Raw genomic sequence first — 20,908 nt, 5'->3', positions numbered from 1 at the left:
TAACCTCAAGGAACATTTCAGGTGACTCGGGAGGGAGAACTGTTGCCATTTTTTCAAACGGAGTTGAAAGTCGGGGGCGACGGCGAGGAGGACAAGATATTTTTCATATGGCCGACGACGATCGTGCACAAAATCGACTCCAGATCGCCCCTCTACAACCTGTCCGCCAGCGACATGCTCAGAGAAAGATTCGAGATAGTCGTCATATTGGAAGGTTCGTACTTCTGCCCTCTAAACCAGGCGACTCGACGACGTCCGCTTGATTTTGTTTATTTTTGTTCGCAGGGGTCATCGAATCCACGGGGATGACCACGCAGGCGAGAAGTTCTTATCTACCCTCCGAAATACTCTGGGGACACAGGTTCGAGCACATCATAACATTCAGAAAAGAGAGCAGCGAGTACGAGGTGAACTACACGCTTTTCAACAACACCTACGAAGTCGATACGCCGTTGTGCTCCGCTGCTCAACTCGATCAATTCCGAGCACTTCATCGTTCCAAGGAAGGTAAATAGTAAATCGTCGATCGTTGTTCCCTAGAAATATGCAACTCAACCTACGTGCAGGCAGTTCAGGCCAAAGGGGTTCAGCATTTCGTTCGACAATTTTTTTCCGTTTTCAATGCAATTGTTCTTCTTTGTCGCCGCTTTTTCCAATTACCTTGGAGTAAATATTTCAAATTGGAAAGAAGAGTTTCCCAGCTGGAAAATTGGGATGACGTCGGAGTTGCAGCGACCGCGGAAAAGACGATGGTACACAGGCGTCACGAAATGGGCGGTGAAATGTAATTAACCCCAATTGAGACCAATTCGACTTAATTAAATCTGTGGTGACACTGGCAGCAGCACGCGACACGACTCATGACACGCAGTCAAGTGATATCGTATCGTTGACGAATCGCGGAAAATTAAACGTTGGCACATCACGAAAACGAACGTTAATTCCCGAATGGGGTTGTTTTTTTTTTTGTCTTGTTTTTGTTTTTGTTTTGCTTCGCCACGATTTCTGCCGGGATGAAAAATATTTGCTCCCCTAACCAAAAATTTCAGAGAGGACAAGTTCCGCCATTTTTTCTGGGATCAGGGACGACTCCAGCAGCTCTTTGGCGACCAGTTCCGGCTCGAGTTTGGCATCTTCAACGGGTGGTCTGCAGATGCAAATCCCTCAGATACCACCGACGCCCATTCCAGTAACGGTGACCGGCCCCGACGACTCCCCGCGTCACGGTAGCGTCGAGTACGAGGGTATCACGCCGACGAATCAAAGATTGGCCAGTTTCTATACCCAGGATGAGGTGAGTAGGCGGTCGACGACGTTGTCGGTATCGTTGGTCCGGGTCATCCAACTCTTAAAGATGGAAACATCGGTGGCCGTTTGCAGTACATGGACCCGGAGGACCTCCGAAGAAACCCGAGCTTCTGTTCGTCTAACTACACCGTGGAGGATCTGAAAAATCAGCAGGACTACAACCGGGTACTGGAGGACATAAACGCGAGCTTGAGGAAAAATCGTAAGTACAGTATTCCCGGTAAAGAGGAGAAAAAGATGCAGAGGGAGGGATCGAGGGCGACTCTGGAGTCGAGGAGGAGCGAGGGCGTGAGGAGGTCAGCCTCCAGAACGACGATGGACGGTCATCAAAGTCACTCGCACTGCGGCGCTATGAAGAAATCGCCGTCCAGATCCACCATAGATTCCAGGTGCGGTAGGAGTGAATATCCGGAGGTGAATTTATATTTTATATTTGCGATCGATCAATTCTTTTTTCCTCCCCCCCCCCCATAATCAGGCACACGCGTTTCCACGACTCTCCCGAACGGACGCACGAGCCGAGCGATTCGAAGGCGCAACCTCGGAAAACGAGCCTGAGCGACGGTCACAAATCCAAACAGGATCACCACCACGGCGTCCCTAAGAAGACGAGTTTCGTGCTGAACGACGACGAACCGATAAAAATCACCCCCGACCTGGTCACGGAATCTCGGGAGAGGCGGACGCAGGTCGAATTGGGAAATGTGATCAGCGTGACGCCGCCCCAGACAACGGAGAGAAGGCCACCCCCGACGCAGGAGGGAAACAACAAGAGGGCGAACAACCTTCAACCTCAACTCGCCACCCCGGAGGAACAAGTGTAGAAGTGAGTCTCGACGTTTTGCTACCGATGGTTTTATTTCATACCATTTCATTTGAGAGCGTCAAACGGTTTAGCATAGAAATATTGCGGTGCTTGGTATCCCTTACGTAATCCCCACATTTACCGCTACGCGTTACCGACCGCACGGAATTGCCGGGGAATTAGAGCTCCGCTGTTTCCCCGCTGTTCAATGGGACAATTTAAAATTGTCATTCGAGTCGAACAATCCGTGCGGCGACGCGATCCTTAATTGAAACACAAAGGCATCGCGGCTCGCGGCAGGGTGGAGCCGACGATCCTCCTCACTTATTACCTCGTAACGACGAACGCACTATAGTTCTTCCTGCCGCGTATCGTCCATCACAGGTCGCCGTTTCCGCCCCCGCGCATCGTATATTTTCGGAAGCTGGCTCCGTCGCAATAACGGAGGAGCCACCAGATAATAAATTCTCGGAACGTCGAGGCGGTCAAACTTCCCAGAAGTTCGTCAGCTTCCGGTCGTCTAAAATTTAAATCCCTTCTTTGTTCCCTCCTTGGTACATCTGCGCGCGCTCTGAGTATAGGTACGTACGTACGTACCACGAACGGGTTTATCTAATCCGTTGGTCGGTCATTACAATGCCCGCGATTGAAGGAACGAGCGGTAATTTTCGAGGGAGCAAAGACCCGAGTATTGACTCGTGCGACTTCGACGACGGGATATTCGAGCGCAAGGACCAAGACAGGATACCGGGCAGACCGGGAAACCCGATCGTCCGTTTATTCGTCGCGTTCGCGCGGTGCGATGTCGCGTCTAACCCTGGCTCGCACAAGCGGACGGAATACAACCGGAGCTCTTTTCAAGAGTAGGGGGAGAGCTGAGATTAAGCAATTGACCGGCGTGTGATAACGAGGGCACTTCCCGCCGATAAACTCATCCTGCCCACCGACCAGACGTCTCTCTCTCCCTCGCCTCGTTATATCCGTGTGCCGAAGCCCTAATTACATATTCTTTTGTACCGTAAAAGCGAACGACTCGACGTAAAAAACGTCTCTCCGTTGCGTCGCGGCGATCGATTCCCCCGATCGTCGTCACCCGCTAACGAACCACCGTCCATTTTTTCCATCTCTAGAAATTCGTCGATAAGAAAAATTACGCCGTCTGCGATTCGGCGCCGACGAAACCGAGCTTGCCGCGATGCAGACGGCGGCGATTGTCCCGCGAATCGTGATCGTCGTGTCGAATGAAAAATCGGAGGTGCACCGCGACGACACTTGGAACGACACGGCGACGCGCTTATCGAGAAGTGATGCAAAATACGAATACGAACTCTGACTACAAAGGCGACGGAACGTCGCGAAATGTCGACGATGTTGAGGAGAACGACGAACGATCGCCTCGATGATATTATCCGCTCGCAATGACGTTGGATCGTCGCGGTAACGAGGGTATCGGTAAATTGGACCGAGGACAACGTAGTCGCCTCGCGATTCCGCAATTACGTGTTACAGCTGCGGGACATCTTTTTCTGGTGAAGGGGTCATTCTAGACGAGACATTGTCCGGACGAACGCAATGCGAAACGGTATTTGGTTACACCGTGCCCGACGCGCTCGAAAGTAGGTGGGTCAGGTATAGTCGGTTTTCTACGTAAACCGTGAAAAATTGACCCGGACGACCTCGTCGGAATGACTCGGAGTCAACCCTCTTGTTTCAGAGGTATGTACGAAGCTCTAAGACGATAATCGCCACGAGACGAGACAAAGACAATTGGTGTTGATAATTGGGCGTCGAGCGAACAGGAATACAAATATTGAGCCTGATTCCACTTTTACACTCATTGAGCAGGCGCCGTGTCGTACGCGATTGTTGAATCGGATAAAATTCTGCGTAATAAACGAGTAAACGTCCCGCCGTACGAAATACCTGCTAACTTCTCGCACGTCGCGATTACGATACACGTTTACCGTATGCATTGGCACATTCCTACACTTTTACGAATCACTCGCGTCGGCGGTGGTACAGGCGCATTTACCTGTACCAACGATAATTCAAGCTCAGCTTTTTCTTATTTTTTTTTTTCGATCGCCTCGCGTCACCGGCGATTCTCTCAGTTCGCTTGTTATTTCTTACCGTTTGATTTAACCGATAATTACATCGTTCTCCAGATGACGCATTTCGCAGGCCATGATTCCTCCATTTATCCTCGAAATTGAGTCATTCGCTCATTGATGAAAAAAATTTGAATACGATCTCGAGTGAATCGGAGAACTCGGAACGATTCCAAGTAGCGAAGAGACGTTGCACTTTTATTATAAATTCCTATGGATTCGCTCGACACGGGGACGTGCTAAACATAGAAATTGGATAAGTTGCAACAATCGATTCGTGTTTCGTAATCGAACAAACCTAACGTGGCCGTAATTGCTTTTTAGAAACAAAGCGACGCGTGCAACGGAATCGAAAAGCACCGAAGAATCGACGTTAACTAAAATCCCAACTATAAAAATTAAAACGATCAATTCGTGTCCCCGTAATTATCTGTACATGAATTATGCCCGAGGGGGGCATCGAGCTCTCTCCCTCCTCAGCGGCGACGAAAGAAACTTTATGTTGTTGCAACCATCGAGGTTTTAAACATACCCATGGTGCTAATAGACACAAAAACTAGTGGCGCGTTACAACGCTCGACTATAATAACGCAGTCCTAACAACCGGATTGAAAAATTCGTAGATGAGTATTAAATAAAAATTCGAATCCAATAAATCCTAATTTTGTAAGTTTCAGTTTTCTAGTGCCGCAAATACGATCCACGTCGTTTGAGGATTATCAAGTGAGAACGAAAAACGAATGAAAAATGGCAGAAAACTGAAAAAAGACAAAATTGGACGTACGGTGGGTGCCGGTCGGTGCTGCAGTCGTTGAGTAATTCTCTCCTCCTTCTAATCCGTCTTAATTAGAAGCTTTAATGAACTCAAACCGCTCCTGGTCACGGTCACGGTTTCGTTTTTGAAAATAACGAGAAAAGAGGGACCGTAAAAATTCCCGTCGATTTTTCGAGACGGACGAAATTCCTCCCGTCTCATTCCTGCGAACGAAAATTTAATCCTGGCGCGTTCGCTGTGAGCCGCGCGGCTATCCGCGGGCGGGTAAGGTTTTACTCGTTGGGTTGGAAATGAAGAATATACGGTGCACTTATACAGAGAAAAGTCCCCGTTTAGTAAAAGGAATTGAGAGAAGGGGTTAGGCGAGAGCGAGTGTGGGCCGGTGACGTCACTCAGCGACGACGATGTAGCAAGTAAGTACGTGAGTACGTACGATCGCTATTGTTGATTGGTATTAGTGATCGTTAGTGACATCGAGCTGGTTACTTTGTGTAGATCGGAGCCAAAGCAATGCGGCAGTTGAAACCTGAGCCACCATCTTGCCTCGCGATTCTCGTATCTCGTTCTCCCAAGTTTTCGCCGTAGTTTGGTACCGATAAGAGCGACGAAATTTCAATGTTCCACACCTTTCGGAGCATGAAATTCGAAGGAAGTCGCAGAGACGGTTGACGTCTCGAAATTGGATCCGTACACCGGCTACGTATTCTTCGCCGTTACGATACCTCGTTAACGAAACGCCGTGTGACTACGCGTGGGTGACAATTTACAATCGGATGGCGGTAAAGTTTGAAATTTGAATACCGAACGAACGGATCGAACGCAATTCTACGGGATACCGTTGATTGGGAAATTTTTTTTTTCTCCAAGTGCGATTCGAACGAATTTCGATTCTTCGCACATCGAGTTGCAAAAGTGACGTGTGAATTGGAAGGGAGTTTCATAAACGATTGCCACGTGCGATTCGCGTACCGGAGATCGTTTTCCGTGTGAATCTTATCACGTTTCCTGCTATCGGTGGGAGAAGAGATCCGGCGATTAAATTGTGCCGGTGAAGTTGGATCGAATTTATATTATCTCGCAAAGATTATGTAAAGATTCTTCGATTGCATTGTGCGATTTGCATACGGGTACTAACTCTGATACTTTTAATTAATATCCAGGTATTATTCAAGACTTGAGCCAGTTACTTCTGCAATTATCTACTCAACCGTTTAACTGATCCGGAAATGGTGCTTTACTCGTATCGTCCCGTTTTATTCAATTTTTCTTTTTTTTTTTTTTTCTAAATTCCGATTAAATTACTGAAATTACAAACTGACAACCTTGCGGATCTCCACGTTTCCCGTCAGCATTTATAATATTCTATATATATATAGATACATACGTACGTACCTCGTCTGCATACCTGCTGATACATACCCGTATAAATAATACGTACATATGTAGACACACGTGTCGGTGTCGGTGTGAATGGGCCATCATCATTCCTTTCTAATCTAGGTATGATGCCACCTACCTGCGCGTACAGAAAATATCATTTATACCATTTCAGATTTTTACACGAGAAAATTTCGACTGCACCGCAGGTTGAAACTGATATTTTCCAAAGTTCGAATCACATCCGTCAAGATATCTGTAACTGACGATGTTATTGAGTCGACAAAATTCTGTCAATTTAAAAATCTGTAACGTCAATCTGAATTCTAGTGTAACCGAATAACTGTCGTCAGCGCAGACATTCGATACGTCCCTCCGTAATCACCCGGGCCCTTTTTCGTGCCAAGGTAAAGGTAAACTTTCATGAATAAAAAAAATCAACCGCGGAGAGCGAATTAGATCGTGCTAATAATAATCGGAGCCTTTTATTCTGTCGTCAAGTCCATCGCTTATTTTCGTCTTGTTGGTTTAAATTTTCATAAATTCAGGAAACTCTTTAAAATTGTAATTAGAAAATTAAACAAAGTGAAGTAAGTGGAAACGTCGGATGATTCCTGCGTTGGAGTATTCGTGGTGGAGCGGAGTGGTAGTGTTACACCGTGTAGGCAGGTACTGGCGGAAATGGCATTCTATAGTACGTAGGTATATACGTATAATGTACGCGATATTCCCCCGCCATAAAGAGTCAAACGCCATGGCATTTGTTGGCCACAATCCCTCAGCAGTAGCGAATCTGCGAGCAGACGGGTCCGCGCGTCCGAGCGAAATGATAGCGCGGGAAACGTGGCGTGACGGAAAAATCAAAAAAAATTCAACGAGTGCACGTGAAGTTGCTTCTTGAATATTCCACACGTCGTCGACTCTAGATTCGAACGACTCGTAGGCGGCGATTCTTCGAATCGTTTTTTTTCTCCCCAAGTTTCGCTCGGTCGAATAAATGAAAATGGTACTCCGTCAAGTATGTATACACACCGCAGTCGTATCGCGCGGAAAATTAAACACCCAGCTATTTTCATCTTACTTGATTTATTTATTTTTTCTTATTTTATTTTTTTTTATTTTTTTTCGTTTTTTCTTTGCAGAACCGCAACGAATATCACAACGAAATTTAATGTCCTTATTTCTCCAGATGAAAGCAAAATCAAACGAGACGATAAAGGATACACAATTCCAACGATCTTTCAACGGATCGGTATGCACATTATGATACAAATCGTCGCGTCGAATCGCAGGTAGATTTGAAGGAGCCAGTGACACGGGAATTCTCGGGGATACGTAACCCGGACTGTACATAACGAGGAGGTTTCTATATTTAAACACTGCGATTCTTCAGACCGGTTTCGCGTACCGAGAAAATCTAACCGTTAATCGATCAGCGTGCTCTTGTGCCGCCTCAGTTTCGGAGGATCGTCCCGTAGGAGAGTCCGAATGAATATCGTCGCTGGAATTCGGTGATTTAAATAAAATCAGTGCCAAAAATAACCGTTGCACCGGTCGGATATTCCCGAATTTACCGATTCGATCGATCGGAGGCTCGCACACGTGCCCACCGTGAGGAACTAGTGATTTCGATGCGCGAACAGGAAGAGACGTTCTGCATCGATATTATTAAGATTTAATATTTCCGCAGCGCTGGAATTATTCTAAGGACGATAAAAAAAACAAAAAAAAAAACCGGTTCGAAAATCGTGCACCAATCAAAATGAACTCCGCGCAATCGGAGGCTAACGAACGTTCCTAATAAAAATCACCTGCGGTCGATATTCGCATCGAAAATAAATTAATCAGCAAACGCCGATCCAACGATATACATATAAAATGCATCCGCCAAAGACAGAGTTCCTTTAAACTAATCCAACAAACGTATACGAGATTTGTAAAATATACACGCCGCACCCTCATAATCCGACGAATACCGGGGGATTTTTTTTTTCCTTTTTTTTTTTTTTTTTTTGCGGTGAAATATGAGCCGAAGAAATTGATGACCTGAGGAAAAAATGAAAATGGACTTGCCGATGTTCCGGTGATACGCGTTAAAATTGGTCGATCGGAAGTCACATGCGTCCAGCGGTCGGCGGGATGGAGGAGCCGCAAAAATTATTTCGATTGCCAGGAACGATTGAAGAGGAAGAGGAGAGAGACGCGGAGGCTCAAGAAAATGAAGAGAATCAACCGAGAGCGGAATCGCCATTTTTGGCACAAAAAATCCACACCGTACCGAGCATGCCGAGAAATATCACGCTCATTAGGGTCAGCACTCAAAGCAGTAGCATCGGAGGCGTCGCCCGGCAAGATTCCGCCAGGTAAAAAACTAAAAAAATCAAAAAAAATAATCAAAAAAAAAAGAAAACGCGAGCGAAAATCGAGAACACCGCAGCGATTCGCGTACGAACCTTGTCCCGAACTCAAAGATTAATCGCGACTGGTGAACGGGGTCGTCTTTTTTTCTTTTTGATTTCTCTCTTTTTTTTATTATAAAAATATTTCCGATTTCACTCGTGGATGGTATTAATAGAGAGACACTGTAATTGACAGCAGCTGTTGAGCGATAAGAGAAAAATTGTGTGCTCAAAAAATATGATTTCCAAAGAAATCGTTGTATTGACCCAAGGTGTTACACCTGCGTGTAAATTTCGCTGTACTCGCTTTATGTTTTGCTTGTATAAATATTGGTATAGGTCACGTTTGAATCCGATATAGAAATCGCTAAGCAAAATGTCACATAAATATTCCACGACAAATATTATCGACGCGCAAAAATAGATGTGCCGTGCAAAATTCGTTTTCTAATTTTTCAATCTCGCGAAGGATATCGATACGCGGGTATGTTCGTCCTTTTTTTTTTTTTTTTTTGCTAGACAAAGGTACGCAGAAAGCACCTCAAATATTCGTCGGCCTAGCGAGTACGAGTCGCGCCTTACCTCGTACTTCTTTATAATTTTATCACTTTTTTGTTTTTTTTTTTTTCATCGGTTTCCGGTACGACGCGACAAATTAACACACGTACTTCCGGTTATCTGTAAGATTGTTCTACAACTCATCGTTTCCACCGTGAAATATAGCGATCTCCCAGACGCCTCGCGAGATTCGATTTTTATTTTTTATCACCTCGGTACGATGCGGGGTAGTTTCCGAGTCGGGCTTCGTTAGATCGCCACTAAATGTTTACAGTCCTCCTCGCTTATTTATTTATCATTGTTGGCACAAGCTGTCGTTGTTTGTCATCGCAGCTGCCAGCTGATACTCTGACGTATTAATTTCCATTATAACAGAAATTGTAAATATTTTAGTTCGGGTTATACCGATAGATGTGTAGTCGAGGATCGTTAGAATTAGAAAAAACATATTTCTCAGACCAACACCAGATGAATCCCTGTTCGGTTCGAGGGAAATACACAACCCGATCGATGGGATGATTTTTCTCGATGTCATAAGTATACCGTTATTTGAATTTTCTCATAAATTAGATCGGTCCTACGACAACGTAACTCTCACCGCAATTGTGACGATAAAAAAACTTGCGGCTTTGCAGAAAGCTGACTCGGGATAAGAGGACAAGAAAATATCTGACCACGCTGCAGATGTTATCAACTTTTCGCCAAGTTCGCCAAAAAATTACAGCATTATCTGTACGCTCGTAACGCACCCTACCCTCGCGTATCACCGGCGTGAAAATAAAATAAGATAAAATAACATTGCAGCGCGATTCTGGATGAATACGACTATCCGAACTCGATGCTTTAGATTTAGATCGAATTTCGATTATTTCGCGTGCCCCCCTTTTTTTTTTATCAGCGTGTAAGAACGGCGACGCCGGTGTCGAGGGTGTTGAAGCGAAAACGGACGGACCCCCACGTGTGCGACGCGCGGTGATTCGGCCGCAAGTTCGTCTACGTGGTTTTATCAGCACTTATTAATAAATCCGTACGTAGGTACGCCGTCTAACTGTATGCATCGTGTTTCGGAAGAGGGCGAAACACTTTGTGTTCGCACGCAATCATTCTGTTAGTAAAAAATTATCTCGCACACATTTATTACTTAACAACTTGTTAGTCTTATTATGAAGCTTGATTATCGAAGCCACGGGTGACGTCATCGGCGACTAACTCACTCCAAAGAGTCAACCCCAGTCAAAGATGTGCAGTGCAACCGATCCGGTCAAGGAACGTCCGCGCGTTCGTTTTTACAATCCCGCGTTATTCTATTTTTTACTCCTCGTCGCCGCGCTCCCGTTCTTAACGCGGGACAGTTTTCCGACCGAAGAATACCATCGCCCGGTGATTTCTTGCAGATTTTGGACGCGTCGACCCTCCGCGAAGGGCGGCCTCAAATGACCACCGGGAAATTCGAACGCGACTCGAACCGCACGACCGTTTGTCTGTTGGAGGATATCAACCGCAGGACACCTTTGATCGCACTCGAAGAAACGTGTGGAAAATCGAAGACGAACGCAACGGCGACGACACGTGCCGCCGCCTCCGGTAGTGCCGCCCCGGGCGTTAGATCCTCTTTAGTGCGTAAAAGGAGTCGTCAGAGCTGGTTGGTTCTTTGAGAAAGGTAGAACTATTTTACGCGAACCGGGAATTATTTTCACTCAGCGATTAACAAATTTACCGTGAATCTCTCGAGGTGTTTCCAATTTTTTCATTTCACTTCAACTCCATTTTTGATCAGTTGTTGAGTTCTCTCCCCGATCAATGACGAGATGATTTTTTACTTGGCACACCCGAATGAACGTTTTTCGAAAAAATGGTTCATATACAAAAAGATATTTAGCTTCGAGGGGGAAATGTTACGGCATTTTATATCGCGCGTAATTGAAGTTCTAGAAAAATTTCCGGAAAAAAATATCGAGAATTTGTCGTATTTTCCGAGATGAACAAAGTCCGAGCAGAATCGAACGGCGCGCCGTTGCTGCCGCTGCGCTGCTTGATAAAAAAATCGATGCCACAAACGCATTATAAATTCAGAATTCTATAATGTAATAATAGCAGATAAGCGCGTGTGAATCACATGAAATGATTATGCGAAAATATAAATGACAAGAATATAATGTACTGCACCGATGATAATTGCTATTTGTTAGAGAATGTAATTTACATGAAAAATAACGTACTGAAACATTGAAAGAAACGAAGATAAAAATATTAAAAAAAAAAACAACAACACATTAATATTACACGCACACAACGCGATGCTTGTGCGCACTTTTCACGGCACTCTTCGAATTTTAGAAAAATCCGAAGCTATTTTCAACGATTTTTCAAAGTCTATCGAATCGTGCAGGTACATTTATACTGGCGTAGAATTAATTCGCGTTAACTACCCGATGATTATCGCGTCTCTTCGACAAACTTTTCCACGATATAACTCGATTTAATTCCGATGGAACGTCCGAGTGAAAGATAAGAAATGGAGAAAGAAACGAAAAACCTTCTAGCTGCGCTCCGTGACGCGTGTGACATAAAAATGAGGATCAACTGACGCAGCTGTGACAAACCTTTATACGCGACGCAACGTGTAGTATTATCGTAATTATTTATATATTAGTACAGGTTTACATAGGTATGTATGTACAGATGTGGAGTCAAGAAGGAAAGAAAGAAAAGAAAATGTCGCGTGTTAATACCCACGCGGGTGCGATAACGAAAATATGCTAGTTATTAAAATTGGCCCCGACACGGTTGATTAATTTGTCGTACACGTACATTGTCTCGAAATACCGTATACACACGATATACATTGGACAAAAGAAAAAATCTAAAAACAAAAATGAAAAAAAAAAAAAAAAATTGTAGAAAAAAGAAACATAGACGAGTATTATCGTAGACGTTAGTATTGTACGACACGCGAATCTACGGAGTCACAGTTTCGCTGGAATCAGCGCGTTGATTTGCCGCCGTAGTATCGCGTATATTATAAGAATATCGTAGTTGTACCATCGACGGCGGACGCCCTGATATTAAAGAAACGCGAAATTTCGAGACACCGTTCGGGGGAAGCCGTGTATAAAAATGATCAATCGATCAACCTCGTCGCGTTATCGCGTCGAAACGATCGGGTCTAATCTGACCGATTTTTACGAGGTTCCGCGAGTTATCTTGATAACGAGGGAAACACGTAAGACACGGGAATCCACGATAAGAAATTAGAACTCTGGTTGGTCTGACGAGTCGGAGCTGCCAGTCTCGAAGCCTCCGTCACCTCACGTTTCGCGCCGCCGATACACCCGCGTAGACCTGACGCACGTCGCGTTTTATCAAAGAGAGGAGAGGAGAGAAAAAAAAAAAAAATTAAAAAAATTAAGTTTGACAGTTGCGGAGAAAAAAAAAAAAAAATAGTACAACAATCTTTCGGCGATGCGAGCGGTACGGTATCGCGACGCCGTTCGATCGCGAAAAGTCGAGACGAGGAAGTGAACGAGGCGAATTTTCAATTTTCGCGTTCGGTGTTTGAGAAAAAATTTTTTCTTCCTCACGCCCGCCACTTGTGAAAATCGTCATCGAATCGGGGGGGTAATTGGATTATTTTTCGCGGTATCTATCGCGACGCTGATTTGTTAAACTCGTTCTCCATCGACATGTGGGTGAGCGACTCTTCGCGAATTACCAGAACAAACTCGTCGTTTAGAGACCAACGATAAGTGGTTGTACAGTCAACACTCGAAGGACCTTATAAAACGTTCGAAGATATTCACGACGATCAGTTGGATAATAAATACGTAACCGCGAAGCACACCGAACGTGTGCAGCCTCTTCGGAAAGATTGTAAAAATTTCGTTTCTAGTTATTTGACATTTTGATAACAGAAAATAAAGAAATCGATATCAGGTGAACTTGTCGTATACGTTTGTATTCGATTACATCGTTGTAATTTGAGAAGTCGAATGATTCACGTAGAGTGAAGTGAATTTTCGAAAATGGTTTACAATATGAACGAAAGAATTCCGAACGGTCATTTGAGCGGACATTCTTATTCTCCGGACAGTGGAGACGAACAAAATTTACTTCCGGGATGGAGACAACAGCCTATTATTGTCCAAGTTCCGAAAAGTCCGAATCCATCTTCCAGGAGCAGGTATTGTCAATTATTTGATCGAAAAAATGATCGAGCTTTTTATTCATTTTTTTTTTTTGTTTTATTTCCGTCGCCGAAAATTCCATGAGGCGGGGTACGTACATACTTTGTGGCGACGTCCGTTTTCCAACAATCGGCATACCATTCCGACACGTGTTAAATATCGATGGGATCGTTATGAACCGCAAATATTTTAACAAGTCGCGTATCGTAACACTTGCCGTGTATTACATTTGTGCCTCGAGTGTCGCATAATGGGACCGAGCCAATCAGAGATCCGTATAATTAAGGTGAAGAAACAATCACGAGCCTTGTACCTCGGCTTTTGTGACCTTAGAAAATCCTTTTATCTTTTTTGAATACCGTGATGTGATGCCATGTGATGGTTCCGGCCTTGGAATCTCGTTTAAGAAAACCCAACAGATGTGTAACGACGATTATTAAGTGGCGCGTGAGTTTTTTCTTTTTTTTTTTTTTTTTGTTTTCAAAAACTCTTCCCAACAAAATTCTTTGCTCTTCAAATATTGAAAACTCAATGGCGATCGTAAAGAGAAATAAAACCTTACGATATCACTATCATCTCCGTACGTACATATGTCACGTTGTTCGTATATCACGTGGGCAAAAAAATCAGGGCACGGTATACGATTTGAGATATGACATAAATCCGAATTGAGGTCGCGTGATCCGAGGAACGATTTTCGTTAATTTAAAAAGAAAGAAAACCACAGTTTCTACCGAAGAAGGAAACAATTTTTCGACAATTATGGCAAGTTGACAGCAGATTTATTTGAAAGGGTTACTTTGCGTTAGAAAATTATCCCCCCGATCGATCCGACGATGGAAATTTTCCTATTTAAGATTTTCGTAAGTCTTTCTTTCGTACGATGTCTGAATCGATTTAATACATAGGAGTAGGTGCGCAATGATTACCTAATTATAACCGAGTGCGCTATAAATTCGGCTGTTACAAGTTTCCAGATAACAGTATAATAATTGTCGTTCATTAATTAGACACGTATGTTTGAAAATGACGCGAACAGCGCGCTCAGGCTTTCGCCAATTTGCCTGAGGTATTGTTATCACACCGGTTATTGTTTAACGCGTGATCGTGTTCGCTCTGTTATTTTATTGAATTTTATCGAAATCCTCCTGACCTTTGGATCTAAAATGTGAACCCTTGCGATTTTACTCTGATATTCGCTGATCTTGTAAAACAAAGGACTTCATTCGAATGTCCGAAGAACGCAGGAGAACAGTTTTAGCGATGTGCAATGCGAAGGAAGCCATCGTAGGTCATTTCCTGTAATATTTTTCAATCGTACGTTTTTAATAATTTACAGTTCACGTATCTCGTGATTTTTTCCATCTTTTGGTTAAAGACTGTACCGAATTTGTGCTTTTCCCGTGCCAATTTTCTAACTTTTTTTAGAAACTTTATCAGAATTACAACCGCTTGGCAAAAGATATGAATTTATTGTGCAAAGATTGTCTCACGTTGTCTGAAGGTAAGATATATCTCAACGTAGTGAGATATTGCAGTCTCTCGAGGTGTTACGAGCCTTTTATGTAAAATACAAGAAACCGATAAATCGTTTGTAACGATATCTCAGCGGCTACCTAACCACCTTGCTTCAATTGTACCTTATTACAACCGATCTGCATTGTCGTCTATCAACGATTATTAATTGTCGTTGCGCAGGAAGAGAGAAAAAAAAATAATGAATAGTAAAAAATTGAAAGAAAGAAAAAAAAAAAAAAATAGACAATGAATGAAAACTGGAAGGACAATCCATCGTCATCGTCATCATCATCGTCGTCGTCATTAGTGCACTGGAAGTCGGATGTTAATATCAATAATAATCGCGGATATAAAGTGTGAACAGTTGTGTAAATAGAATAGCTAGTCGGCGTATAACGTGGAAAATGAAATCGATGTCAAAAATGCGAAGCCCGTTCTACCTATACCTATTTATACCTGAAAGCTCATCGCGCATAGATGGAATAATAAACTCCGTTTTTCCTCAACCGAAATGCTAATAAATTCCCATAGTTCAAACGTCGCGCAAGTTAGGTAACAAGTACATGAGCCGTACCGGTGTCATAACGGCCAACGAGAATCAACGATGTCGTCTATAAATCAATCGTTCGTGATCCTTGACCGTTAGTCGAACGATGGACGCTCTCAAGTGATATCTAGTCATCGAAGAATGCATCTATCATAATCGCTGAAGGTACATCGTTTTCTGATTTTTGTTTATCAGGAGCCGGTACAGAGCAGGCCCAGCGCGTAAAATCCGTAGACGTGCCGTGTTGAAGAACGGAGAATGCAACGTACTCCAGTCGAGGATATCCCGAAGATCGCTTCGCTTCCTGCAGGACATATTCACCACCCTGGTCGATACTCAATGGCGTTGGACGCTGCTGTGCTTCACCTTGAGTTTCCTACTATCCTGGTTGGGATTCGCGGTTATATGGTGGCTCATCGCCTTCACCCACGGTGACTTCGACGCGAAACACCTCCCGGGTGCCCAGGCTATCAACAACTGGACACCGTGCATATACAACATATACTCATTCACCAGCTGTTTCCTATTTTCCATCGAGACGCAACACACGATCGGATACGGCAGCCGAACGACCAGCGAAGAATGCCCGGAAGCGATATTCGTAATGTGCATCCAGAGCATCGCCGGTGTCATGATACAGGCTTTCATGGTCGGTATCGTATTCGCGAAGATGACGAGACCGAAGCAGAGGACCCAGACCCTGCTGTTCTCGAGGAACGCGGTAATCTGTCAACGGGACGGTGAACTTTGCCTGATGTTCCGTGTGGGAGACATGAGGAAATCTCACATAATAGGGGCGACGGTGAGGGCCCAGGTGATCCGTTCGAGGACGACGAAGGAGGGAGAATTTTTGTCGCAACATCAACAGGAGTTGAACGTAAACGCGGACGGTAACGACGGCGACCTATTCTTCATCTGGCCTACCACCATAGTCCACAAGATCAACGCCGAATCACCACTGTACAACATGTCCGCCGAGAACATGCTCACCGAACGATTCGAAGTCGTCGTTATACTGGAGGGGACGATAGAGTCCACCGGACAAACGACGCAGGCCAGGTCCTCCTACCTTCCTCAAGAAATATTGTGGGGGCATAGGTTCGAACCTATGGTCAGTTACTCCAAGGAACGTCAAGGGTACGAAGTCGATTACTCGCTTTTCAACAGCACCGTTCAAGTCGACACTCCACTTTGCTCGGGGAGGGAACTCGCCGAGTTCTACAGAGTTCAGGACGACCTTCGCCACGGTGGAGGTGAGTCGCCGTTATCCTCGTTCTTCCAAACGCAATCTTTCTCAGCTTGCCAAGGTGACGACTCCCCCCCAACCCATCGACTCTAACGACCGACTAATCCGGAGCCGGGAGAATCTCCGCGTATTTCACACGAACCTATCGCTTTTAATTGTTATTTTCTATGGCTTTTTGGTATTCCGTGCTTTTCTGTCTGTCTTCATTGTCAATCCACCGCTCGGCGGGAGCTTTTGCGGCTCGCCGGACGAGCGGTGGTCACGTCTTTTTTCTCATTATTCTCTTTGGTGCTGGTATCGCAGATGGCGGCTGTATGCGGAAAATCCCGAGCGAACCGAGAACGGCCCCCGTAATCCTGACGCACCAGGTACATCCGGAATCGAGTCCCGGATCTCATTTCAACCCGGGTATCCTGCAGGGTCCGCCGAAACTTCATCTAGACATACCGACGATCGGCGAACCGCCGGAAGTTTGACGACGAGGACAATGAGGATGCCGAAATTACGGATGATTACCAGCTGACTTATTGATTGGATTTATTTTTCACTTTGGGGAAACTAACGTGTATCGTCCGAACTGTTACGCTTGTCGTTTGGTCCGTCTTTGAATATGTGCGTGTCACGTGAAACCGTAATTTATGTCCCGTACGAGGAGGAAGGGAAACGAAAAGAAGAAACGTCAATCGTTTCGCGTTTCTCGACGACGAATCTTCACAATGTCGCTTTATTTGGCTGTGCCGTCTTTGTACACTTTAAAGTTAATCCTCACGAAGAGCCTGCAGAGAGTCAAGGATCGTCCTGGACGTTGCGAAGAGAAGAACAATCCGATCGACCGTTATCGTCCGACTGTCCGTTGTCCGCCAAAAAATCTGTTTAATAATTCATTCGTTTTTCCTTTATGCATGCAAATCTTTACAAACTACACTGTGGTACCTAATTGTCAATTGGTGAGGTACGAGTCAACACTCGGTGACTCCTTATGACCCCGAACATGAGGCACTAATTCTATTCTCTCATAACTCGTAAATCCACTAAATACAGAGAATGAACATCAGAGTGAGGAGGTCAGAAATTTTCGGTTTCGGTTTCGGTTTCGGAAATATTAAAAACAAACCAACTCAAATTTCAACAGGTGCTGGTCTAACTGGTGATTGAACGTTGTAAATTTTTTCTCGAATCCCAGAGGAATTTTCAGGTTACCTGGTCGACGAGGACGGTCTCCTGATCGACGCCTACCAAGACAATCACCTGCAAATCGGTCAGCACAATCAAAATGGTATGAGAACGACCGGGCAACGTTTGGTACACGCGGAGAGTACGAGAAGCGATAACAGCTTGGAAGACAGCGCGATCGGTCGGAGTCTGTACAGAGATAATTCCATCGCTTCTCAATTACCCCAACCGAACAGGGAGAACAATCTGCAACAGTACAAGGTATTGGATCGTTTGGGGGTCGACCTGGACGCGATCGAAGTCATCGACGAGGATAACTTGAACCAACTTCCTTACGCTACGAACCGGGAGATCCTCAAAAACAGCCGGGAAATACTCTACGAGGAGGATTCGAACCAGGGTGGACTCGCGAGGGACGAAAGTTTCGTGTCCGCGAAGGCCTTCGGCAGCAAGAAAAACATGGAAATTCTGGAAGCTAGCAGACCAGCCAACAACGGAAGGAGACACTTTGTCAGGTACCCCATGTCCGACGAAGATAAAAGATCGTTGAACGGCTCACGGAGAAATCTGAGCAGCAGGAACTTGGTCCAGGAGGAGGACAAACGCTCGCTGAACGGATCGAGGAGAAACTTGAGCGGCAAACGGTATCTGACCACCCCGTTGGAGAAGGCCGAAAGTCTCCACGGCAGCGTTAGAAATTTGAACGTCGGTAGTAAGGAGAATCTGATCGGTTCCAGAAGACACACGGGTAGCAAGGAGCTCCTGAATTCGATAAAGAGGAGCGCCCCGGTCGCGCAACATCCGAAAAGTGGCACGGACGAGGAGAGCAAACGAACGCGACCAAAGGCGAGCGAAAAAGCGCCGGAGAAGCCGAAGGAGGAGATCGAGATCCGGATCGAAAGTGTAGCCCGGAAAAACACGCCGCCGAATCTGCAGCAGGTTGCCTTGGCGAGCTATTTGTCGCCCTCGGAGCTGTCGCCGGAATCTGGAATCATCGATGGCTCGACGCTTTCGAGTCCGGAAGCCGCCAGACGAGATCTGAAACTCCCGACGAGCTCGGTAATAGCGAGAAATCGGCGGAGCTACGAACACGCGCAACTACAAGACGTCAACGAAGCACTGACCAGAACGGCGAGCGGAAGCAGTTCTTCAGACAGCGAATCGGCCGGTGCCCCACTTGTTATCTTGCCCGGAAAAACCGGCGTCACTTTGCAAAAGCAGAAAATTTCTTACACCAGCGTCTGACCAAGCCTGGCGGAACTTTACGAATCGATGAACGATGGACGTGATCAAATTTTATTTATAGCTTCAGGAAAATCCCATTGAAAGACTGGTCGTCGAGCGATGCGAAACAAAGTTCAGGGTAGCAGGGTGTGCCTGGGAATCAGGGAAATTTAGGGAAGGAAAATGAATCGATGGAAACCGCCGGCCGGTTTCGAACATTCTTCATTTCTTCTTTTATTTGTAGGTTTGATGTACAATATACGGACCAACCGCGCGTGCCCTCTTTCTTTGTCGTGTACATTTACCATTAATTGTACGCGAGTGAGGCGTATGCAGAGGTGCGATGGAGATGATCGGAATCGTGGAAAGATAAAGTTTTCCACGGTTTAAAAAAGAGAGAAAAGGCGAACAAGAATAGAACGGTGAAAGGTAATCCGATCATTTATTTATAAAACATTGCGTACACCAGTATATGGTTGAGGAGTGATATAAACCGGTGAACGAATGTTGTAAATACATAAATAAATTTATAAGAAGGTATAATTGCGTACATAATTTTATGTATATCGAGGTGAAAATATATGTAATTCTAATTATCGTATAATAACGAGAAAAAGTTGTCTTGTGCGTGACAAGGGTCCTGTAATATTGAAAAAATAATATTCTTATAGCCCGAAATAAGTAGTCAATATTTATTGTTATTAAATATCACGTAGCTGATGAGTATTATCGTGATTTTATTACATCGTATACAGAAATCTACATACATGTTATATATGTATGTACGTCTTCCCTCCTCCAACAGAAGCAGCTTATAATGATTTTAACAACTTCGAACGTGTTGTATAAAAAAAAGGCACAAAATAAAAATAGTAAAAATCACTGTACTCTCCTGCACTCAACCTACGTTATTTACAATATGCAATACTGCAGTTTATGTATATCAGAATATTCACGTCAGCAGAATTCGTTGTTGATGAAACTACGAAAAAAAACACGTCGAGATATCTCAATTGTTCTGCTCCAAAAAGCGATAAATTAGCGATAACTAGATTAATTCTGTAGATTGATCAATTTGGCTTTTAGATTCGGGTTCCTAAGATCAAATTACATAAGAATTGCGAAGAAGACCCCATAAGAAAATGTTGATTTTTGAGCCAGAAATAAAGTATTGTAAAAATAAATCATATAACACTTTTCTGACGTATTTTGACCTCAGGAATCCAAATCTGAAAAAAAAATCGATCTATCTCTAATATTGACCGAGTTATCGCCAATTTTCAGCTTTTCGGGGTCAAAAATAAAAAATTTATTTTCTGGTCTATCTTAATGTAATTTGAGCTCAGGAATCCGAATCCGGAAGAAAAATTGGTCTATCTTAAAAAATGACCGAGTTATCGTCGAATTATCGCATTTTTTTGCATAAATTTCAGGATATCTCGAAGGGAAAAAATCGTAGCTCAATTTGGACAACGGATTCGTGTTCCTGAGGTCAAAATACGTAAGAAAAGTGCCATACGATCAATTTTAAAAAATAAAAATTTTTAGTCAAAATTTGAGATTTTTCCAAGGGGTACCCCTTACGATTTTTTCAAATTTTGACTAAAAATTTTTATTTTTTAAAATTGATCGTATGGCACTTTTCTTACGTATTTTGACCTCAGGAACACGAATCCGTTGTCCAAA

At 44.3% G+C, this 20,908-nt stretch overlaps 2 protein-coding genes across 15 annotated transcripts in view; both read left to right on the top strand.

Annotated features, from left to right (window-relative positions):
* The window catches only part of LOC105685398 (G protein-activated inward rectifier potassium channel 3-like), a 28,763-nt gene extending 12,962 nt beyond the window's left edge, over window positions 1-15,801 (top strand). For 7 of the 10 annotated variants that reach the window (XM_048651536.1, XM_048651533.1, XM_048651535.1 and 4 more), the window contains 6 exons: window positions 22-214; window positions 286-507; window positions 1,050-1,294; window positions 1,381-1,697; window positions 1,787-2,134; window positions 7,516-8,153. In XM_048651536.1, the coding sequence (XP_048507493.1) occupies window positions 22-214; window positions 286-507; window positions 1,050-1,294; window positions 1,381-1,697; window positions 1,787-2,132 (1,323 nt within the window). In that variant the 3' untranslated portion in view covers window positions 2,133-2,134; window positions 7,516-8,153. Of the gene's footprint in view, window positions 1-21; window positions 215-285; window positions 508-1,049; window positions 1,295-1,354; window positions 1,698-1,786; window positions 2,135-7,515; window positions 8,154-15,774 lie in introns of those variants that run through there. The other 3 variants (XM_020852077.2, XM_048651532.1, XM_048651539.1) reach the window with 3 other exon arrangements.
* LOC105685397 lies at window positions 8,304-20,104 on the top strand. Of its 5 annotated transcripts, none has more exons than XM_012399430.3 (3): window positions 8,304-8,736; window positions 15,775-16,832; window positions 18,021-20,104. In XM_012399430.3, exons 1-3 carry the CDS (start codon window positions 8,492-8,494, stop codon window positions 19,241-19,243), a joined length of 2,526 nt encoding a protein of 841 aa, XP_012254853.2. In that variant the 5' UTR covers window positions 8,304-8,491; the 3' UTR covers window positions 19,244-20,104. The 5 variants fall into 5 exon arrangements, with proteins under 5 accessions (XP_012254853.2, XP_012254852.2, XP_048507479.1 ...); XM_012399429.3 differs by having other exon boundaries at window positions 18,009-20,104; XM_048651522.1 differs by lacking the exon at window positions 8,304-8,736 and adding an exon at window positions 10,559-10,972 and having other exon boundaries at window positions 18,009-20,104.
* Window positions 20,105-20,908: the final 804 nt, after the last annotated feature.

The sequence above is a fragment of the Athalia rosae genome, chromosome 3, assembly GCF_917208135.1.
Source record: "Athalia rosae chromosome 3, iyAthRosa1.1, whole genome shotgun sequence".
Lineage (NCBI taxonomy): Eukaryota > Metazoa > Arthropoda > Insecta > Hymenoptera > Athaliidae > Athalia > Athalia rosae.
Note: the sequence above shows the minus strand (reverse complement) of the source record. Positions and strands in the feature narration are given on the sequence as shown.